The sequence below is a fragment of the Hipposideros armiger genome, unplaced genomic scaffold (genome assembly GCF_001890085.2).
Source record: "Hipposideros armiger isolate ML-2016 unplaced genomic scaffold, ASM189008v1 scaffold_92, whole genome shotgun sequence".
In the NCBI taxonomy this organism is placed as follows: domain Eukaryota; kingdom Metazoa; phylum Chordata; class Mammalia; order Chiroptera; family Hipposideridae; genus Hipposideros; species Hipposideros armiger.
This window is the reverse complement of record NW_017731442.1, coordinates 801,003-820,755: the sequence shown is the minus strand read 5'-3', so window position 1 is coordinate 820,755 and position 19,753 is coordinate 801,003. Positions and strand designations below refer to the sequence as shown.

General features: G+C 53.7%; 1 protein-coding gene across 1 annotated transcript; it reads right to left on the bottom strand.

The window, feature by feature from the left end:
* Nucleotides 1-1,273: 1,273 nt before the first annotated feature.
* On the bottom strand, nucleotides 1,274-17,019 carry DISP2 (dispatched RND transporter family member 2). Its single transcript, XM_019644919.1, has 8 exons — nucleotides 16,858-17,019; nucleotides 11,466-11,795; nucleotides 11,157-11,186; nucleotides 10,897-11,020; nucleotides 10,498-10,613; nucleotides 10,178-10,305; nucleotides 9,709-9,806; nucleotides 1,274-8,381 (listed from the first exon to the last, which is right to left on the bottom strand). Exons 1-8 carry the CDS (start codon nucleotides 16,965-16,967, stop codon nucleotides 5,121-5,123), a joined length of 4,197 nt encoding a protein of 1,398 aa, XP_019500464.1. The 5' UTR covers nucleotides 16,968-17,019; the 3' UTR covers nucleotides 1,274-5,120.
* Between the last annotated feature and the right edge of the window lie 2,734 nt (nucleotides 17,020-19,753).

Below are 19,753 nucleotides of genomic sequence, written 5' to 3'. Positions count from 1 at the left end.
GGTTGTTTCAGAAAGGAGAGTAAATCTGGTCCCTGCTACTCACTCCATCTTGGCTGGAAGGGGAAGTTGTATATGTACTTTAAATATATTTTTGTTCAAACCACAAAGTTTCAGACTTAAATGATTCCATTTCTGGAAACTATCCACCATATATCCTATTTGCAAAGACAGTCCTCTGTAACAAACCCATCAGCCAAATCAGATTGACTTTCTGTCAGAAAAAGTCAGATTTTGATTTTTAAAAAAATATTATTGGAGAACCGTGTTTTTCCAGGACCCATCAGCTCCAAGTCAAGTAGTTGTTTCAATCTAGTTGCGGAGGGCGCAACTCTGTGGCCAATGTGGGGATCAAACCGGCAACTATGGTGTTATGAACCGGCACTCCAACCACCTGAGCTAACCGGCCGCCCCTAATTTTGTTTTTCAATTAAAATAAATCAAATTAAATGGAGAGGGCACAGAACTGAGCTACAGGGCTGCCCCCTTCGAAACTTCTCAAAGAAGCTCTCTAGGCTTTGCTCTCTCAAGGACTTCTTCAAAGCAGAGTATTCTTCAGTAGTCCTTTTGTTGTTTTATACTGCAGAGCGATGTGCCAGACTAGGATTCAAAATGGAGGGGGTCAGCTGGGAAAGTGGAGATCGAGGAGAAGTGGCTGACCTGAGGCTCCTTCTTAGGCTGGTCAACATGAGAAGGAACATATGAAGGAGGAAGCTCTGGAAATTGATTCCCTTAAAAACAGTCTGTGTCTGCCTACCTTTTGGAAGTCTTCATGTCCCTGTGAGAATGCAAGCCCTAGTTTGAAGGCCTCTGGTACAGTGTGTGAAGCCATTGATGGAGCCATTAATGCTCCCTTTGTTGTAACAGAAGGGATGGGGAGAGAAGCAGGCAGGAACAGAGGTAAGTTGGGGACTTGAGGCCTTGAAGGTGAAGAAATTTCTATCTGATACCTTCAGATTTCTTTATGAAGAATGAGTCATCTACTGAAAGTGGGAGTGTGGAAGGTGGAGGGCGTCAGATACTTGAGGAAGGTACAGAAAGTATGAAACGGTCATTGCAAAGAATGGAAACTAGTAATTAGAGTGGAAACTAGATAGGCAGGGCTGAGGGGTCCAGCTGAGGTTGATGGTCATGAATTCAGATCTACATCAATCTGCCCAGCTGTGTGATTTTCTTTAGCAATACTGAAGCTCTTATTCGATGCTTGTGAATTTGGTAAAATGCTGATCTTTTTCCTATGTTGAGGGATAACATGAATAACCACACAGAGACCTGATAATAATTATAAGTTTATCAAGGTCCTTCCAGGGCTCTTGAAGGTGGCCTTGGACAGCTAGCCATTTACATAGCCCATAATGGCTTTCTTTTGTTTCTCGTCTTCCTAGTGAACTGCGTTACAATTTCTTCTCTTAAGCATAAACACCTCCAGACCTTGAGTTACAGTTGCCCCTATGAACAAGGGTGAGGGTAGAAAAGGTGAGAAACGTCTGCTTTTCCTATCCCCAAGCAAATGGGATCTTGACACATGGCATGGGGTGCCAGAAGGCTTCTCATTGCCCATGTGTATTATCAAAGGCTGAGATGGAGCCGCCACGGAATAAAAGAACAGAAACTCTCCAGACAACGGGTGAAGGTTGTAAATCAATGTATCCTCTTTCTTGATACCCCTCATCTGCCTCCCTGTCCTGTCATTTCCTGGGAGAAGAATGGAATGAGTTGCAGGGGACTAAGGAAGTTTGGGTTATAACTCTCTTGCGAGATGTCTCTTTCAGAATCAGGCTAAATATCATAGTATAGGATATGCCATGTGCCAGAATCTAAGATTCTGTCAATCAAATCAATCTCTGTTTAACATTGTCACCAAAGCGCCACAGCCATGGAAGGATGGGTTTTCCCATAGTAACAAACTATACCAAGTTACATTTTAAAAACACAGCACACATACTCTGTGAGTTCAAGGATCTGTGACACAAACAGGAAAAAGACTCTCAAGTCCTAAATGAGTGTCAATGTAGTTCTATTTTAAAGTGTCTCAGTGTTAAGAAACCGTTTCTTAAATTTTCCAGACCAAACGTGAATGCTTTGACTAGTTTTCCCCAGCCTCATGGCATGCTTCTAAGCTTCTCCTCACATGTCCAGGGCTGTTTGTTCACTGTAACCACCCATAATAATAATAAAGTGACTAGATCTGCTGAAACTCAAAGGAAATTGAAAATCCTTTAAATCTTGCTCTCCAAAATTGGGGCTAAAGAGGCAGGCTGGATTACCCACTGAAGTGGGGTGCCTGCTGTTGGGTTTAGGCCATTCTTGGTACGAGGTGACGTTTTTGGTTGCCACTGGGTTCTTCCAGTCCTTTGGGCCCGGAGGCCTAAAGAACAAATCCAGTTGGTACATCAGCTACTCTGGCTCATCTGTCTTCCAGTAGGGTTGTATGGCCATGGCCTGCAAGAATGGGACCCAGAAATCCCCGAGAGGGTCCTCAGGTGTGCTCAAATCCCTGGTGCCCACCCCATGCCCTGGCTCTAACATTTCAGGGTTGTGTTCAGGCAAAGCTTTTGAAGCTCTAGTCCCAGACACCAATGTTTCCCTCTGCAAGACACAAAAGAGGGTGTGGAGGGGCAGGTTCTTTTTTGGTCCAGGTCCCTGCCGCCCTCCCACAACACGGGGCCGAAGAGCCTCAGTGAGTTGCTGAGAAGCATCTGCGATGCTGGACTCTCTTTTGAGTCAAGGCCAGACTTCTGCTCGGGCCAGGAGGAAGGGCTCACCTGTCCTCCCTCTGGCTGATTGTCCCAGGTGAGGCCGGGGCTCTCTCAGCCTGGCTGTGTGATAACAGAAGGACATGGTCCATGGTGCAGAGAAGTCAGGATCCTGGTGAGCAACCCTAGGCCAGAGAGGCTGAATTCCACTTGGACATGAGGAGAGAGAGGTCCAAGCAGATCTCCAGGGAGACAGGTCCAAGTTAGGCCCTAGTCACTCCCTTCCCTTCCTGGCGTCAGGAGTCAAATGGTTTTGAGTTACTTATCTTGTAAAATATTCTGTCATTGCTGTCCACGGTCTTCTGTCTCTTCCACAACTCCTGTCTCATTTGGGTTTCTGTCCCACTTTTCTTGGGCTACTTGGGGTGGGAGGTGAGTCTCAATAATATAGAAAAAAACCAAAACACCCCAATTTGTCTTCAGCTCTGCTCTAGGAAACTCCCTTCCCCTCTGTAATACTTACCTGAAAAATGGCCTGAATCAGGGGTTTTCACGCCACATTCTGTGGAGGAGTCAGGAGGTTGAGGGGTTCTCCAGGGCCCCCTGAGAGGCACATTAGAGAGGGAGGCTGAACTGGCCTCCCTTTTTATGTTTTATATACTGTGTATCTACACTACAATTCTTTGAAGAAAGGTCCTGAGGCTACAAAGTTTAAAAACTGCCAGAATAGATGATCATTAAGGTTCCTTCCAGTCTGAGATACTTAAGACTTCTGAAGCCCAGCTCAAGTCATCCCTCCTCCAGGAAGCCTTCCTGGTTGCCCAGTCCTGGGTGAGCTCCAGCAATACTGATGGTGACAGGCGTATGACCCTCAGTGACCCATTGATGCCTGTGCAGATGTGTGAGCTGTTTCTCCAGTTAGAGGCTGAGCTCCTTGAGGGTAGATGTTGATTTTCCTTCCATGCCTCTGTCCCCTTGCAGTACCATATGCAGAATAGGTGTTTAGTAAACTTGTTGATGCTCTAAGTGACATGCGCTCTCACGTGGGATAAACCTTCTAGAGAGATGCATTGCTTTGGGAGGAGGGGAGGAGGAATTGACCTTTGGTCTGCTGAGGGCCACCAGAGAGAGACCTGTCCTTAGGAAGCTGAGAACCCTACCTAGGGAACAGACTCACAAACTCTCCAAAAGGGCAGGCCTGAGTTCTTGCTTTAATTGAACTCCGCTCCACCACGACTGTCCTCAGTGTCTGGGGGCAGGGGGAACTCTCCATCTGAAGGGACACATAGGGATGATGGGGGAATTCCAGGCTTGCTCAGAGTACAGCTCTCTTGAGATGGAGGCCAAAATGAAGGAGGGGAGCTTACTTAGAGACACCGAAGGAGGCCGGTAACAGGAGGGTGCTAGCGGTGACAGGTCAGGAAATACAGACCAATGTCCCCGGGGCGGGTAGCCAGGAGGAGAGTGCGAGGTGTAGTGGTGGAGTGGGTCTGGAAACCTGCTCTCCCTTACTAGCTTTGCGGTTTGGGGTAAATCACTTAACTTAGTCTCGATGGCTTTACCTATAAATTAGGGACAAAAGAGCCTAGCTGACTCTAGGCTACTCTATAGTGAAGTGAGATTCCAAGGAGACGAAAGGTACGGAAGTGTTCTGTCAACTCCAAGAGGCGGGGATGGAAAGGATTCTGATTGTTTGTTAACAAGGGGGACCACTCTTCCCTGCCAGAACAGCTTCTCACGAGGGACCAGCCTTGAATATAGTAGGGATGCTCCGAGGCTGACCAGCCCTCCTTCTCCTGCTTCATTCCCAGCTGCCATCTCTGCCAGGCCTTGATGCATTTCTGATCAGACTGGGGTGTGTGAGGGAGGCAGGGCAGTTTGGGACAGAAGCCCCAGCCCAATACTGGCCCAGAGAAGCTCCTCAAAGAAAAGAAAGTGTCCTGTTAAAACAGCCCCTGAAAGGCGTGAGACCCAGGAGGCTACTGAGCTTCCTGAGGGCTCTTTTGCTTGGTGAGGTACCCCCACAGGGTCCCAAGGACTGGGCCCCTTAGTTCCACTGAACTTCTTGCACCTTGGCATGGGGGCCCGGTCAGCCTCCCCTAATACCTGGAGCTACATATCTGGCCTTCCCCCTTTCAGAAGGTGGGTCCTGATTGGCACTGTGGGGCAGACGAGCCCTTAGCAGGTCACAAGGAGAGCTTGGCGTTTCCCTCCTAAGATCTTCCCCACTGAATCCTCCAGGTGTGGGAATTAAGCAGCAGCCTGAATCAAGGCTGGAACATCTGGCAGGTTTTAAAATCAACAGCTGGAGGGTGAGACCTCTCCATGCTGACATGCGGCAACACCAGCAGGCTCTAGCCTGGTACTGCCCCTGCCTTGTCATCTCTGATGGGCTCTGTGCCCTGGTCCAGCCTCCCTGGGCCTCCCTCAACTACTGTAGCCTGAAGTGTGGGTGCTGGGCCTGCGCAGCCAAACGTCTGGCAGATCTGGCTGGCTGTTGGGCAGCACCACAGGGCTGCTATCCCCTGGCCCCCCACGGCCTTTCCAGGACGAGCTGCTCTGGTGAGAGGCAGGCAGTGATGGATCGTACACAGTCTCCTTCAGCGCCAGCCACAGGGTGTCCCGCTTCTCATTCAGCTGGCCCCGCTCAGGTGCTGATGGCTCAGTTTCGTCCAGGTCCTCTGGGGAGGCACCCACAGAATCTGGTACACGGGCACTGGGCTCAGAGGTGCTTAGGCAGGTCTCGTCAGAGACACTGAGCCCCTCCAGGGTGCTGGCTGAGGAGCAGAGGCAATCAGGTGGCTCTGCAGCCTTGGGCTTGGGGGTGTGGGCTGCGGTTTCTGAGGGGGCCTGCACAGGTTCAGCCTTCTGCCCTTGGGAGTCCTGCCTGGCCCGGGTTTTGGGGCTGGGGCCAGCCTGCTTATAGGGAGAAGAGGTCTGCAGGGCCGGGCACTGGCTGAAAACTGCCTGGTGGTCCAGGAACAGCTCCCTTGGGGAGGCAGGGGCCTGTGGGGGCCGGGAGCAGCAGGGGCCATCATGCAGTTGTAGATCCTCAGAGAGCACTGAGGGCCGGTGGGACAGCTTGCTGGTGGCTGTGCTGGTGTCGAAGCTGGGGCTCCGGCGCCGTGCCAGGGGCTGTAGCTCATAGTGCTCTGAGCAGGACCCGGGAGGCCCTCCTGCTGGCCCTGACCGTGGGTGGCCCGCCTTCTCCCCACCAGGCTCCCCAGTTCCAGTGTCCCATGGCAGGTGGGCACAGGGCCAGAGGATCTGCCCACAGTTCTTCTCTGGTCCAAAAAAACAGCAGAGAGATTGGAAGAAGAAGCTGGCAAAGCCACAGCTGACGCACTTGACCATCATGAGGACAATGCCCAGCTTGCGATAGAGCAGCACTGTGGCAGGCAGCATAAGCACACCAGCCACAAACAGGGCTGCAGCCCCCATGGCTGTGGCACAGCTGGTCTGGCGCAGCGAGAAGGCCACGCGGCTCAGGCGGTCAGGGTGTGGGCACAGGTGATAGGAAATGCAGTAGTTAACTGTGAAGTCTACTGAGAGGCCCACAGAGGCGGAGAGAAAGAGCGCCTCGGCAGTGTTGAGCTGCCATTCGAGTAGAACGAGGAGCCCCACGGTGAGCAGTACGGTGCCTGCCACAGCTGCCACGGAGAACAGGCTAAGTGGAACATTCCAGGTGCCCAGAAGCAGTGTGGCAAAGGCCAGTGCCAGAGCCAGGCCCAGCACCAAAGCAGGCTCGGTGCTCAGGCTGTGCTGCAGGCTGTACAGCTCCAAGCGGCTGGTGAACCAACCCTGGCGGAGGCCAGGAGGGGCCCTGCCCAGCTCCGTTGCCAGCCAGCGGCTGACCTCAGTGTAGAAGTGGTGGGCCTGGCTGTAGTCTGGACTATACTGGAAGTTGGTCTGAAATTGTAGGACCAGGGCAGCCAGGCCACCCTGGGTGTTGAAGCGGGGTCCCAGGTCATAGGAGCTATTGGGGCCTTGCTCCAGAGCCATCATCTTGAGGCAGTGCAGGAAAACCTGGGGTGCCCAGGGGAAGCCCGAGTGGCCACAGCAGAGGCCAGGCCCCAGGCGGGCGCAACCTGGACTGTCCATCCAGTGCTGGAGGGCCTCCACGAAGCACAGTGTGGGCCAGCCCTGCGGCTGGGCACCAAAGAAGCTCTGATTCCGAGCTCCATGGCAGAGTGCCAGCAGCCAGCGCTGGGCCTCAGGACTGCTGGCAGAGAAGACAGGATCATTCACCAGTGAGCTGTTGCTGCGAGGGTCCAGGGGGTCCCCAGTGTCCACAGGCAGGATGCCCCACACCAAAATCACGGGCATGTGGCCGCCCTCGCCCTCAGGCAGCCGCTCGAACAGAAACTGCTGGCGGTACTCTGCGTCGAAGCGCTCGAAGGGGTGGCTGGGCCGGAAGACCTGGCCGCGGGGCGGCGGCAGGGTGGGCAGCCGCAGGCGGGGGCTAACACCGGCGATGTAGGCGCCCCCTGCCGCCAGCGCGGCGAACCAGCAGATCCAGATATAGCGGAACTTGATGACGCCGCAGGGCAGAAGACGCTGGAAGAGCAGGCGCGAAGTGCCGGCTGTGGCCCGCCGAAGGCTGTGGAGCCTCCGGTGCATCGCCAGTGCCAGCCGCCCGGGTGCGCTGCCGGCCCAAAGGCCCTGTGCCGGGGCTGCACAGCCGCGCGCCAGGTAGCGCTCGTGGAGCACGGCGGAGGAGGGCAGCCAGGCCAGCGTGAGTGCCAGGTGCGCCAGCACAGCAGTGCCCATGTAGAGAGCGAAGCAGCGCACGGCTGGGAGGCGGCTCAGGTAGCTGGCATAGAAGGCCGCGCCGGTGGTGAGGCCGGAGACCAGCAGCAGGTAGCCAAAGTGGTGCATGGTTTGGCCCACACGCTGTGCCATCCCCCCAGAGGGCAGCTGGCTCTTGCTGAGGCGCCAGAGATCGAAGAAGATGAGGGTGTGGTTGGTGCAGACGCCGCTGAGCAGGATGAGGGCCGCCAGATTGACGAAGGGGAAGTAGGCCATGCGGAAGGCCACTCGGTAAAGAAAGAAGGCCACCAACAGGGAGCCCAGCACCCCCAGCAGCACCATAAGTGTGAGGAAAAGAGAACGTAGGTAGATGGCAATGCTGATGAAGATGGCAGCCAGGGCCAGCAAGGGGTACACGGTATCCTGGGCCAAGTAGTGCCTTAGCAGCTCCTGCTTGAGGCCCAGGTCCATGCCAGTGATGGATGTGTAGTTGTCAGAGAGCCCCCAGGGGGTGGCTAGGCGGTCCAAGTAGATGCCCATCATGGAGGCACCCTTTGGGGTGGGCAGGAAGAGCAGGCTGTACTTCAGGGAGGGCACCTGGTAGTCAGCAGTCTGGGGACTCAGAAAGTCCCTGTCCAGCAGAAAGTGCAGGAGTTGGTAGACCGCACTGCTCCCGGAGCACTTGGTGGGAACCTGGGCACAGCGTGGGGGCTTGTCCTGCCCACGTCCCAGACAAGAGGGCACCAGGGCACCACGGTTGTAGTAGAGGGCACAGGTCCGCAGCAGGGCCAGTGTGCGGGCTGCATCTGCTTGAGTAGTGTCCAGGCAGGAGGAGCGGTTGGAGAGCACGGCCACATAGTTGCCCAGGGACCAGCTTGGGCAGCACTCATTGGCTGCTGTACGCTGGCACAGAGCTCCAAAGTGGGTATGGGAGCGGATCTGTAGGGCACAGACAGCAGGAGACAGCTCAGGGGCAGTGCAGGGACCCAGGTTTCCCCAGCCCTGTCCAAGGTCATCTTACTTCCTTGTAGGCTACAGGGCAGAGGCAGAGAGGTGTATCTCTAGAGCCCAGCTGTCTCAGATCTGCCTTTGGCTCCTGGCCCAAGGTGTCAGCAGCTACATCTTGACTTCATCAAAGAGGGGCCTCAGGGATGCTGCCCAAGGAAGCCTCAGCCTGAGAGGTCATAACACTCCCTAAGGGCCCCTGCAGGTCACACACCCCAACTCTGCACTTCCTGAGCCAGGAGTAGGAGTGGAAGTGGCAGCACCAGGTGGAACAGAGCCAAAGGTCTAGGTAACTGGAGGCAAATGGTGAGAAAAGTGGAGGCCAAAACATTTCAGGACAGAGTCACTGCCAACTCTAGCTCCTTCTCTCTGTCCACTGGTATGCTTAAACCCTCTTAGGCACAAGGCTGTTTCTTATTCAGACCTCATGACTCCTTTTCTCTCCCACTTGCTGTTGACATCACTACAGCTGGTGTAGTTATACAGAGCATCAGTCTGGGAACCAGAGGCCCTGTTCTGCCACCAGCTGGCTGTATGCCTTTGGATCTGAGTTCATGGTGACAATAGTAGCATTAATTGAGAGGTTACTATTGGCAATCATTGTGCTATAGTTTTTTAAACTCTCTTAATTGTTACAACATCCTGATGACAAAGTACCATTCTTATCCCCATTTTATATGTATAAAGACTGAGGTGCTGAGAAGTTAAGAAACATGCCTGAAGTCACACAGCTAGGTAGTAGTAGAGCTGGCCTTGAATTCAGGCATCAGACTCCAGAGCACATGTTCTTAACCAGTGTCTTTTGGTACTTTGGATACCCTTGTGTAAAGTGAGCAGCTTGGGCTACTTAATGGTGTTCACACTGTTTTTAGCAGCAAACCTTTCTGCAGATGTTATGGTATGTGGTTCTTCAGTTAGCATGATTGCATTGGCAGTACTTGGATTGATGCGGGCTGGGGGCCTTGGGCTGGGGCCTCCTCAACAGCTCTGGAGGCTCCTTTTCAGAACCTTTAGGAAACCCCCAGGCTCTGCGTGGTCTGTCTTTTAACACTTGTCTTGGATCTTCTGAAAATAGCTGACTCTTCTTTCCCCACCCCAACCTGGAGCCTCTCAGCAGGGTTGGAATAATTTTCTAAGCAGGGAATGCTCTTCCCCAGTCTATCTGGCAGTCCTGGCTCAGCTGTATTTCCTTAGGACCAGGTCTCTGGTGTTCTTGGTCCCCCCCCACCCCCAGCCCCTGGCACCTCCCTAGTCAGCTCACCTGGTCCTGTTCCATGCGACACATGGAATGGATGGCGTGTAGGTTCCATAGGCTGCCCGCTGAGGTGGACATGAACACCAGCTGTGCATAGCTCTTCTCTGCAACACACCCCCCACAGAGCTCAGCCCTTTGGCCCCAGGTCCTGGGCCCACCAAAGGGAAGATGCTTACCCAAGGCCATATGAGGTTCAGATACTTGGGAGCTTGAAACCTGTGCCTGGCTGCCTCATTCTGGGCCTGCATCCCAGCTCCTGTGTCCCACCCCCACCCAGCTTGACCCTACCTGGCTGGAGCACCTGAGACCTGTCTCATCTTCCCAGATGTAACCCAACATCCTTGGCTTAAATGTAGCCAGCTGGCCTCCTTCCCTTTCTATCTGCCCAAATTTGTTCTCATAGGTTCTCCTGTTCTAGTAGGTGGGGTGGGGACCACCATTAAAGCCAGGAACAACTGGTCAGGCTGCAGCTTACCAGGGGGGCCACAGAAGAAGCTCTCCTGCCCTCTGTCCTCCAGGGGCTCCACCATCATCCGGGGCCGGACTATGACCTCTTGGGCACTGCTCCAGGGTGCGGGGCTCAGAGTGGTGTGGGGGTTTGAGCTGAGGTAGAGAGAAAATCGATGCCAGGCACCATCTAGGGGTGGGGGGCTGAGGGGAGGCCAGAAGCTACTCCCTAGGGGCCCCAGAAAGTCTCTCTGATCTGCCTTTGAGGCGGTCACCTGATGGCCCCTCCCTAGAGACCTCATTCTTTCCACCATTCCCCCCAACAGTGGAAAAATGAGAATTTATTACCTGTTCAGCTCAAGGTCTGGGGAAAGGGAAAGCAGTTTCCTGGGGCCCGTGAGGGCCTGCAGTGCTCTCCAGACCACTAGCTTGCGCCCGATGTCTGTGTCCCGAGGCTCAAAGCCCTGTAGGGAGGAGGCCCCAGAAGATCAGGCAAGCCGGAGGAGGGCTTCTCCATCTGGCCCTTCTTGGCACTTCCCCTGTGGGTCCCGGGAGCAGGGAAAGCCAGCCTGCCTGCCTGGATTGTTGGATGAAAGTATCACCTCTATACCATCTCCCCAAATGTCTCTGGAGGTTGAGAGCCCACCACTGCCACCCCATCCCCAGCTGGTCCACTCCAACTTTCTGCCCTTGACTGAGCTGAGATGGCCAAGCCTGGGGGCTCTCTCCCTCTCCTTGGCTCCTCACCAGCAAAGGCTTGGAGAAGTCGGGCAGCTGGCCCCCCAAGAGTCCAGCCAGGGTGCAGAGGAGGATGACAGCCAGACACAGCAGCAGTACGGCCACTGGCCACTCGGCAATCAGTTGGGAGTAGCTGGGAAATAGGAAGAGAGCCCACATGAGTCAGTGTTGAGTGGGGTGTGTGAGCTTTGGAGCCACCAAGAAGGGGTAGTGGGGCTGTACTGGGCATAGCCTGGTCACTATGGGGTCCAGAGAAGGGCTAGGCCTACCTCTTTGGCATCCGGAAGGCCCGTCCCTGCCTGTAGAAGAGAAGAAAAGACACTTGCTTGGCAGAGTCCTCTTGTAGGGTGGGAGGTGGGGGGGGTGGATAGAGGAAGATTGTATTAACCCTTTTAGGCTTTCCCACTCCCCAGCTGCAACCCTTCCTTCCTCTTCCATCCAGGCTGCCTCCTCCATAAGAGGCAGGGGACATCCTGGGCTGCCTCTTGATAGACTTCAGAGCCAGGGGGGTTGGCCCCACTTTTAAGCCCTGCCCTACCTTCCAGTGGCAGCTGGCAGGCTGCTGGACCGCTCCTTACCTGACGCTGACCACATGGTGCTGCACAGATGGCGGCTTCCAGGCCCCATCACGCTGTGAGGGGACTGGGGAGGGACTGAGGCTGGAGCCATGGGAGCACAGAGCTGCCTGGTCCCCAAGCCCTGGCAGGGAACTGCCCCCCCGATATTCCTGTGGTGCCCGGGCATAAGTGAAGTGCGCAGGGGCCAAGGGGCTGGATGGGCCCACAGGCTGGAGGGTAGAAGTTGCTGGTGGAGGTCCTGAAGAACTGGAAGGGTCCTCAAGGGGGCAGCTGTGGAGGGAGCAGCTTCTCTCTGGGCTTGCCTCAGGGGCCACAGCCTTGCTCTGGGACCTGGTGAGAGAGAAGGCAGGGAATATTGGGTGGAGGATGGTGATGGGCCACCCGGTGTCCCAGCATTGTTCAGTAAGCCAGCCAAGACAAGGAGACAGGGGCTTGGGGTTTCTCTATTACTATTTCTTGGGGAGAGATGAGGAAGGTGGGGCCCCTGAGTCTACATCCCCAACCTACCTCTTGGGGTTCAGCGTCTGTCCATGCACTCAAAAAACATTATTGGCAGCTACATGACAGACACTGTTCTAGGCAATGAACGTGCTTTTATTTGTATGATCTTGTTTACTCCTTACAAAAACCCACAAGGGAAGTACTTTCCATGTTTATAGATTTGAAAACAGGTTCAGTGAGATAGGAAGAGCTGGGCCTTGAACCTGGTTCTGACTCGCGGTCCTGTGCTCTTTCTGCTACAGTCATCGGTGCATTCTCTTGTGAGATATTCATTGAGTACCTGCTGCACTCTTGTTCCCACAGATAATTACATGGCTCACACCCTGTCTTTATTCTAGTCTCAGTTCAACGATTACCTTCTTAGAGAAGCCTTCCCTGACTACCCTCTCTAAATAATCACCCACCAGCTTTCCATCCCCATACCTGCTTTATATTTCTTCAGAGCATTTGCCACAACCAAATATTATATTATAGAGTTGTCATGTTTATTGCCTGTCTCTCATATGGAATGTGAGCTCTGGGAGAGCAGGGGCCTGGTGCATTTGTTCATCTCTCTATCTGCAGAGCCTTGAGCAGTACCTTGCACACAGAAGGTGCCCAGGGAATGTTTGTTGAGTGAGCCCTGAGTGCCAGACAGGCTGCTGATAGCGGTTCTAGAATGAAGAAGGCCCAGCCCTTATCCTCCAGGCACTCATAGCAGGTGGGAGATGTGGACAATCCAACATGTTTAGTGCTGTGAGAAAGGAAGTCACAGAGGGCTGTAGGGGCCCAGAGGAGAGCCTGACCTTCACAGGGATGTGAGTAGTGAGGGAAAGTTTGGTAGAAGCAGCTGCTGCCCTTCCACAAACCTTAAGCCATGGGGCAGAAGGTTTGCTTTGCAAGTGTGTGCACAGTTGGGAGAAGGAGTTGGCAAACCCCAAGGCACTTGCCAGGGAGGAGTCAAAAATAGATCCCTCTTCAAATATATGGTGATGGGAAGAGAACTGACTCTGGGTGGTGAACACACAATGTGATATATAGATGATATAGTACGGAATTGTACACCTGAAATCTATGTAACTTTGCTAACAATTGTCACCCCAATACACTTTAATTTAAAATAAAAAATAGATTCCTCTTTCAAAATCACTCATGAGGACAGCACTCTGGGCAGGGACCCAGCCCCACTCCTTAGGTGCAGGGGTAGATGGAGTCCCACCTCGGTGACAGGATTACCAGATTTAGGTCAGGAGAAGGCCACAGAACAGAATGCCTGAGGGCAATGTGGGGTGGGGGTGGAGGTTCCTTAGGGACTCTGGATTAGGCAGCCTTGGCAGAACCCTGTCTCCTTCCCCCCATCTTCCTGGATCACCTGGCTTGCCAGAGCTTGCATAGCTCCCATGGGAGAGCCAGGTGTATGCCGAGCCAACCCTGGCTTCCAGTCTTGCCTGCTGCACTGCTGAAGGGGCCGTGGGCCAGAGTCCTGATGCACGTAGACATTGCCCACAGAGGCGAGGTTCTGACCAGAGACTGAGTAGAGGAACTGGAAAGAATAGGTAAGCTCAGCTTCTTTCTTCCAGAAGGCTGGCTGGCTGGCACAGCAGTTTGGGGAGAATGACCCTCATGCTGAGAGCAAAGTAGAGGAGCAGTGGAAGTAGGTGCCTGGCTCCCTCATCCTTTAGCTCTGGGGCCTTGGGAAAGACACGCAGTTCTTGGAGCATTGGCATCCTTGTCTGTTGAATGAGGGTATGATAATGACCCCTGCTAGGCTGGATATGGGAATGAACTGATATAACATGTGAGGTGCCTGGCATGGAGTCTGGCATGTGGAAGACACATTTGCTTCCCTGCTGCTTATCACACTCAGTGCTGCAGGGAGCTTGTAGTTTAAGAAGTATATTTACATTTGCAATTTGACCTCTTTATGCACCTCAGATAATATATTTCTACTTGAGAACTTCTCATGCCTTGAGAATCTCACTACATATATAATTATAAATACTTTCCTTTTTGCTATCCAAAGCTGCATCAGAATTTGATCTCAGGTTTAAATCAGTGATACTTATTTTATTTTATTTTTTACTAACTCAACATTTATAAAAATAGGAATTCTACCAGTTGTTCTAAAGCAAGACCTCAGATGACCCTGTAAAGTTAATTACATAGCAACCAGTGTCCTGGCAGATAAAAGACCTTACGGGCCCATCTTCATGGTCCAAAAGGCAGCTGGATAAATAGCCTAGGTTTATGTGTATAAGTATGGACATTGTCTTTAAGCTTTTGATTCTGTAGACCTTTTTTGAGCACCTACTACATACTAGGCACTGTGCTTGGTCTGGGTTGGATCCTGAAGGCACGAAGATAAGCCGTTAGTCTTGGTCTCCCTTTTTAGAGCAGAGCCTGCCTTCCAGAGGTCAGGAGGGTGGGGCAGCCAGGATGCCTATTCCAACTGTGCATGGCCTTAGAGCACTCATTGAGCACTGAGCTTGTCCTAAGATCCAGGCCATCACTTGGAGTATCAGTTTCTTTTTCATCAAGGGAAGCCAGCACTCCCGGGGGTACTGGAAGATAATGGGAGTGCTCTCCCTTAACCAGTCTGCCAAACCTCATAATCCCAACCCCTTCCTTAGGCGGCTTCTGTTCATGTGGGATTCCAGCATCTACCATTGATTTGCTGCTACTGAGGTCTTCCTGGCCCCAGCCTCTTCCTTTCAACCCCTTCTATCCCTCTCCAGAGTCCTAGGATCAGCTGTCCCCAAATCTTACCCTTCTTAACTATGCCCATGTGGCAATGTGGCAGAATTTGAAACCCTCCACATTCCGATTGCTGTAGGACCAAGCCTTTGTCTCAACCCTCCCAAGGAGAACTGCCAAACTTGTCTCAGAATAAAAGGTTTCTCCTGCCAGCCCCTGCTGCCCTCTGTTCTCAGGAGACCTAGTAATAATACGAGTTAAGCACTCCAGGCCTTGCTTCCCCAGGGGGCTTTCAGTCTCACCCTCTCAGTTCCATGGCTCTGACTGGGATGAACAACTTCCTGGGCTGCCTGCCTGGGCCTGCTGGCCTGTAAGCCAAGTGACTGGGGCAGACAAGCAGATGGAAAGTGGTGATGCAGTCCTCCTCAAGAGGCCAGTCACAGCAGTCAGGGCCTAGCTGACAGGCCCCCAGACACAGAGCCCCAACTTGGGAGCCTCATAAGGGGCAATGTACATGTGCATCAACCTTGCCCCCAAGCCCACAGACACATAGCCATATGAACTTCCATGTGATCCCACATAGTGGCCAGGATAGATGGGGGAGCAGCTCATGCCACTAGGAAAATAAAAAGGTAATTTTTAAAACACAAGGAGTGAGCTATTTCAAATTGCGCTCTAGTCAATGCTTTAGTAAAGGACTCTGTTTGTGTGCACGTGTGTGCACATGTGCACACACACACCTCTTCACTGTAATATTCACTGTGCATTTACCCCCAGAGTTCTACTTAGCTCAGCAGGAGCATATTTGTGTTTCTTGAATTGAATTGAACTGAGTCCCTTTGCCTGATTAGTGTCCAGGATCTCTGGAGAAGTGCAGAAAGGGACCAGAGGTCCAGGGAGTTACAGGAGGCGAGCAAATGGTTCCAGTGCCCAAGAATGACCCTCGTGTGCAGGGGAAGTGAGAAGACCAGACAGGGCTGATTCTTGGCAAAATATCCAAGGCACCAAATGATTCTCCAGCCCCTTCTAGAGATACTCCTGGTCCCTGGCCCCGACTCTGCCCTGTCACTGTCCCTGCCCTGTCTGCCTCTGGCTCTTTTGTCAGGCCATAGTCCTGGGCAGCCCCCTGGTCCAGGGAACACATCCATCCTGTGTCTCACCTCCTTGAAGAAAGCTCTGTGCCTTTCAGATGGAAAGGTGGTTAAGCTTGTCCAGGCTGATATGTTAACAATAGAGGGAAGAAAATATTTCTCTCTACTTGTGGGACTTCCTCTTGTTCTGAGGAACAGAATGTACTTATTAAGTGGGACAGTCTGGAGACAAAGTGTCCACCTCTGCTTTTTGCCCCCAAAGAATGCCTCTTATTTCGGTCCAGGCAGGAGAGAATGGCAATGTCACCTCAGGGGAGGGATTCTGGAGGCGGCAGACGAGGCAGGGCACAGAAATTGTGCCATATTGCTACCTGGCTGGGCTGTTCCCTCACACATATGGTGGAGGAAGGGAGAGGAGAAGCACTTGAGATCTGGGCCCTCAGCAGGAAAATGTTCCTCCGGTCCCGTCAGCTTGGGGCTCTTTCAGGGACAGTTCTGACGGCGGCCCGAACCTCAGAGCCTGCCCACCTTAGTGCCTCCAGCGAGTGCAGGTAGCTGCCACACACAGAGACTCAAACCCACACGTGCGCAGCCCGCCATGCAGGGCAGGGTGGAGACTGACGGTGATGGACAAAGACAGTCCCAGGCGTGGCCGCCGAGTGTCTGCCTTCCCCAGGACACACACCTTGGCGAGCCTCCCATTTACGATACATGCGCACCCTCGAGCATACTGACATGCTGGAACCCGGGCTTAGGTCGCTGCGGGCTTGGGGCTTATTGAGAAGACGCGGGGACAGGGCCTGGGGGGGAAAAGGCGGGGTGGCTCGGGAGGCCGGAGGGATGGGGAAGCCCAGGCCTTAGAGGTAAAATAGGAACAGTGGGTGGGGCAGGTACCAGGGTGGTGAGAGCGATGGGGGTGCTGACACTAGGGAGTAGGTATCAGAGAGAGAGAAAATTGACCCGGCAGAATGAGGGCGTGGCCGGGGGCCGGGAGCACTGAGGCGCCGGAAGGGGCTCTGGGAGGGGCTGGGGAATGAATGGGGAGACATATGGCGGCTACTGGGGATAACTGGGGCGGCGGTGCTAAGAAGATCTGTGGGCTGGGTCTGCGGAACGGTCCGCCCTACCTGTCCGGGGAGCTGCCGTCTGGGGCCAAAGGCTTCCCCTCCCGCTGCTCCCCTTCCGGACCGGGGCGGGGAGCCGGAACGCTGCTGGTACTGCCTCTACCTCGGTCCATGCCCGTGGGCGGCGCCGCTGTCCGGGCGCTGGTGCTGAAGCGGTAGCGGCGGCGGCGGACTCTTGCGCATGCGTAAACGCCGGGCTGGCCGATCGCTGGGCGGAGCCAACAAGGAGCCCAACCAATGGGCGCGGCATCGGGGGGCGGGGACAGAGGCTTCCCGCGGCGCTGCTGCCCAGAGCTGGAGGTTCGCTGTCTTTAAGACCCCCAGGCTGGAGGCGTGGGCCCCTGTGCCCCGGCCAGGTCTGAGAGCTGCTATTAGGAGTCCGGCCATCTGGCTGTAGTTCACACACCGGCCTTTCCTGGGGAGCATCGGTCTTCCAGTAAATAACCAGGAAGTGCAACCCCAAACACCACATGGAGTGCTCTATAACTTGAAATGCAGACTTTTCCAGTCGGAAAGAGGGAGCCCCTCCACGCCCGCAGTTCACTGCGCAGGGCGCCAAGAGGTCAAGAGGTGGGGTGACTTTAATCACACATTTCTCTCGGCTCCGTTCAGGGTCCCTCGCCCTCCCCAGTGGGCTTGGCACCCGCTCAAATTGGGTTTTTCTTCACGTTTGTCTGGACCGGGACCTGGATCTGGACCTGGGTCTGCGCCCATCAGTCGTGGAATTCCAATTCTGTTATTCAAGTGTGGAGTATGGGGGTCGGAGAGGGGAAGACCCCCAGTTCCTTTTCTTAGAATCACCCCCACTTCAGCCTGGGAGATACCCAGTAGCCACTCACTCCATGGCACTTGTTGCTTCCCAGATCAAGGAATGGCCTTGAGGGAAGGGAGTTGTGATGGGCTGTGGACAGGTCTGGCTAGAGGGCTATGGTAGCACTAGGATAGGGGCAGTGTAAGAAGCCTGGGAGTTGGCGAGTGGAGAGGGTCCCAGAGGTGGGATTTCACAGGAAGCAAGCTGGCTGTATGTGCAGGGAGGTGCCTTGGCTGAAGAGTGGGGCTGGGGAGAGACTCAGAACCCAGGAGTGTTTGGAGTATAGGTATCCCTAAACTCTACAAATGCCATTCTATACAAGGCACTGTGGTGGGACAGTCTAGATGTGTAGAAGTGGTGAGTCTTCCCTGAGTAGCTTAGTTTGGAGAGATAAAAGGCCAGCCCATAAATTGGTTCCAACTGGGTAGGGTGTGGTCAGGTCCATGTGATAGTTGATATAAGCTGTGGAGAAGGAACAGTGTGCAAAGAGAGAACCTCTCTTTTCCTAGTGGGCTTTAGGAAAGCCCTGATGGGCTTCATGTTAATGATGGAGTTTCAGCTGGCTTGAAAGAAAGGCATTCCTGACCTGGGGATGGGACAGTGGTAGGGGTGGAGAACTGTGCAAAGTTAAGGAGTCTGGAAAGTTCAATCTACGTTCAGGGAATGGTGAGAAATATACCTGGACAGAAGAGATCCATCAAAGGCTTCTAATCTGTAGAGTGCAGCATGCAAGATGGGACTTTGGAAGGCTCACCAGGTCTGGGTATATATGATGGGGTAGAGGTGATGAGGCCACACTTAAGGCCCTTTGATGGGAGGTAGCAGAAGTGAAAAGGAAAGAAGGGGTGGCTTCATGTAACCATATGCTATGGGGACCACTGAGTCAAGCTTCTGAGAATGCCTGGCTGGGTGCCCCATTCTTACAACTAGGTATCTCAGAGACCACTGGGCCCCCTGAGTGCCAGGTTGGATGTGAAGGAAGACAGGCCCTTTTAAGAGTAAAGCAGGCTGTTTATTAAGAAGAGAAGATTCTGGTTCAGACCCCATGTCAGGTCAGCATGGCAACCCACTCAGGCTCCCCATTCTTGGGTCCTGTTTCTTCTACTTCCTCAGTGATGTGGACCAGGGGATGGCTCACAGGGCCCTGGGGTGTGGCTCCCCCTAGGACAGTGCCCTGGAGGATGGCTTCCCCCAGGCCAGTACCCAGGGCCATGGCCATGCCCACTACCAGGACAGGGCTCCTTTGGAAAGCCAAATGAACAATGTTAGAGTCAGACGTCAGTGCAAATCTTATCCCAAATCAACTCCCCCTCTTCTTCTCCCTTCCTCCTACCCCCTACTGCAAAGGACTCAGGATGCCTGGGCACTAGCAGGGGAACGTGGTAGAGGGCTGGGAGGCAAGCATAGCAGTGACAACTCCTCGCTCTGGACCTTCTGCTGTAATGAAGCCAGAGCACTGAGCGGGCAAAACGGGAGGAATCTAGATTCATTGGTCTCCATTCCTGGAGCTAAGATATGACTCCCACTCCCTGAACCTCAGTTTATTTTATCTGTAACTAAGAAGCAGAATTATCTCATCTTCTCCCTTCCATCACCCAGGAACACTTGCACAGTGACTAGAGGATTTGCCATGCTAGGAACTGCAGGCTGACTGTACTTAGAAGTGAGGGTGAGGCTGGGGAGGCTACAGAGGAGCTCACTGCAGGCCAGAGTCAAGGAAGACAGGCAGAAGGCAGGGTCAGGGAAGACGCAGGAGTCCAGAAGGAGGAGAAGGACTGGGGAGGAAGGAGATCTGTCACAGCCCGCAGGGAGAATGATGGGGAGTGAGGGGGCGGCGCAGGGTTAAAGAAACACAAGAGTCAAGGATAGAGTTAAAGCGGGGCCAGAGGGCTGCAGTCTCTCTCTGGAACTGAGCCCCGAATTGAGCCAATGCGTGGGGGTTTTTTTAAAAGATTTTTATTGGGGAATTGGGGGGATGGGAACAGCGCTGAGAAATTGGGGGAAGGGGAACAGACAAGTTGCTGTCGTTTTTGTTCTTCAGTCTAGTTGTGGAGGACATTGCTTCACTGGCCCAAGTTGGCACCATCA

What these genes read in the sequence shown, in the direction of transcription:
- DISP2 (XM_019644919.1), bottom strand. Translation starts at nt 16,967, where the DNA reads ATGGACCGAGGTAGAGGCAGTACCAGCAGCGTTCCGGCTCCCCGCCCC. An exon ending in GACGGCAGCTCCCCGGACAG is followed by an intron (nt 11,796 to 16,857) that starts GTAGGGCGGACC and finishes CTCTCTCACCAG; the next exon opens with GTCCCAGAGCAAGGCTGTGG. An exon ending in ACTTCTCCAAGCCTTTGCTG is followed by an intron (nt 10,614 to 10,896) that starts GTGAGGAGCCAA and finishes TCCTCCCTACAG; the next exon opens with GGCTTTGAGCCTCGGGACAC.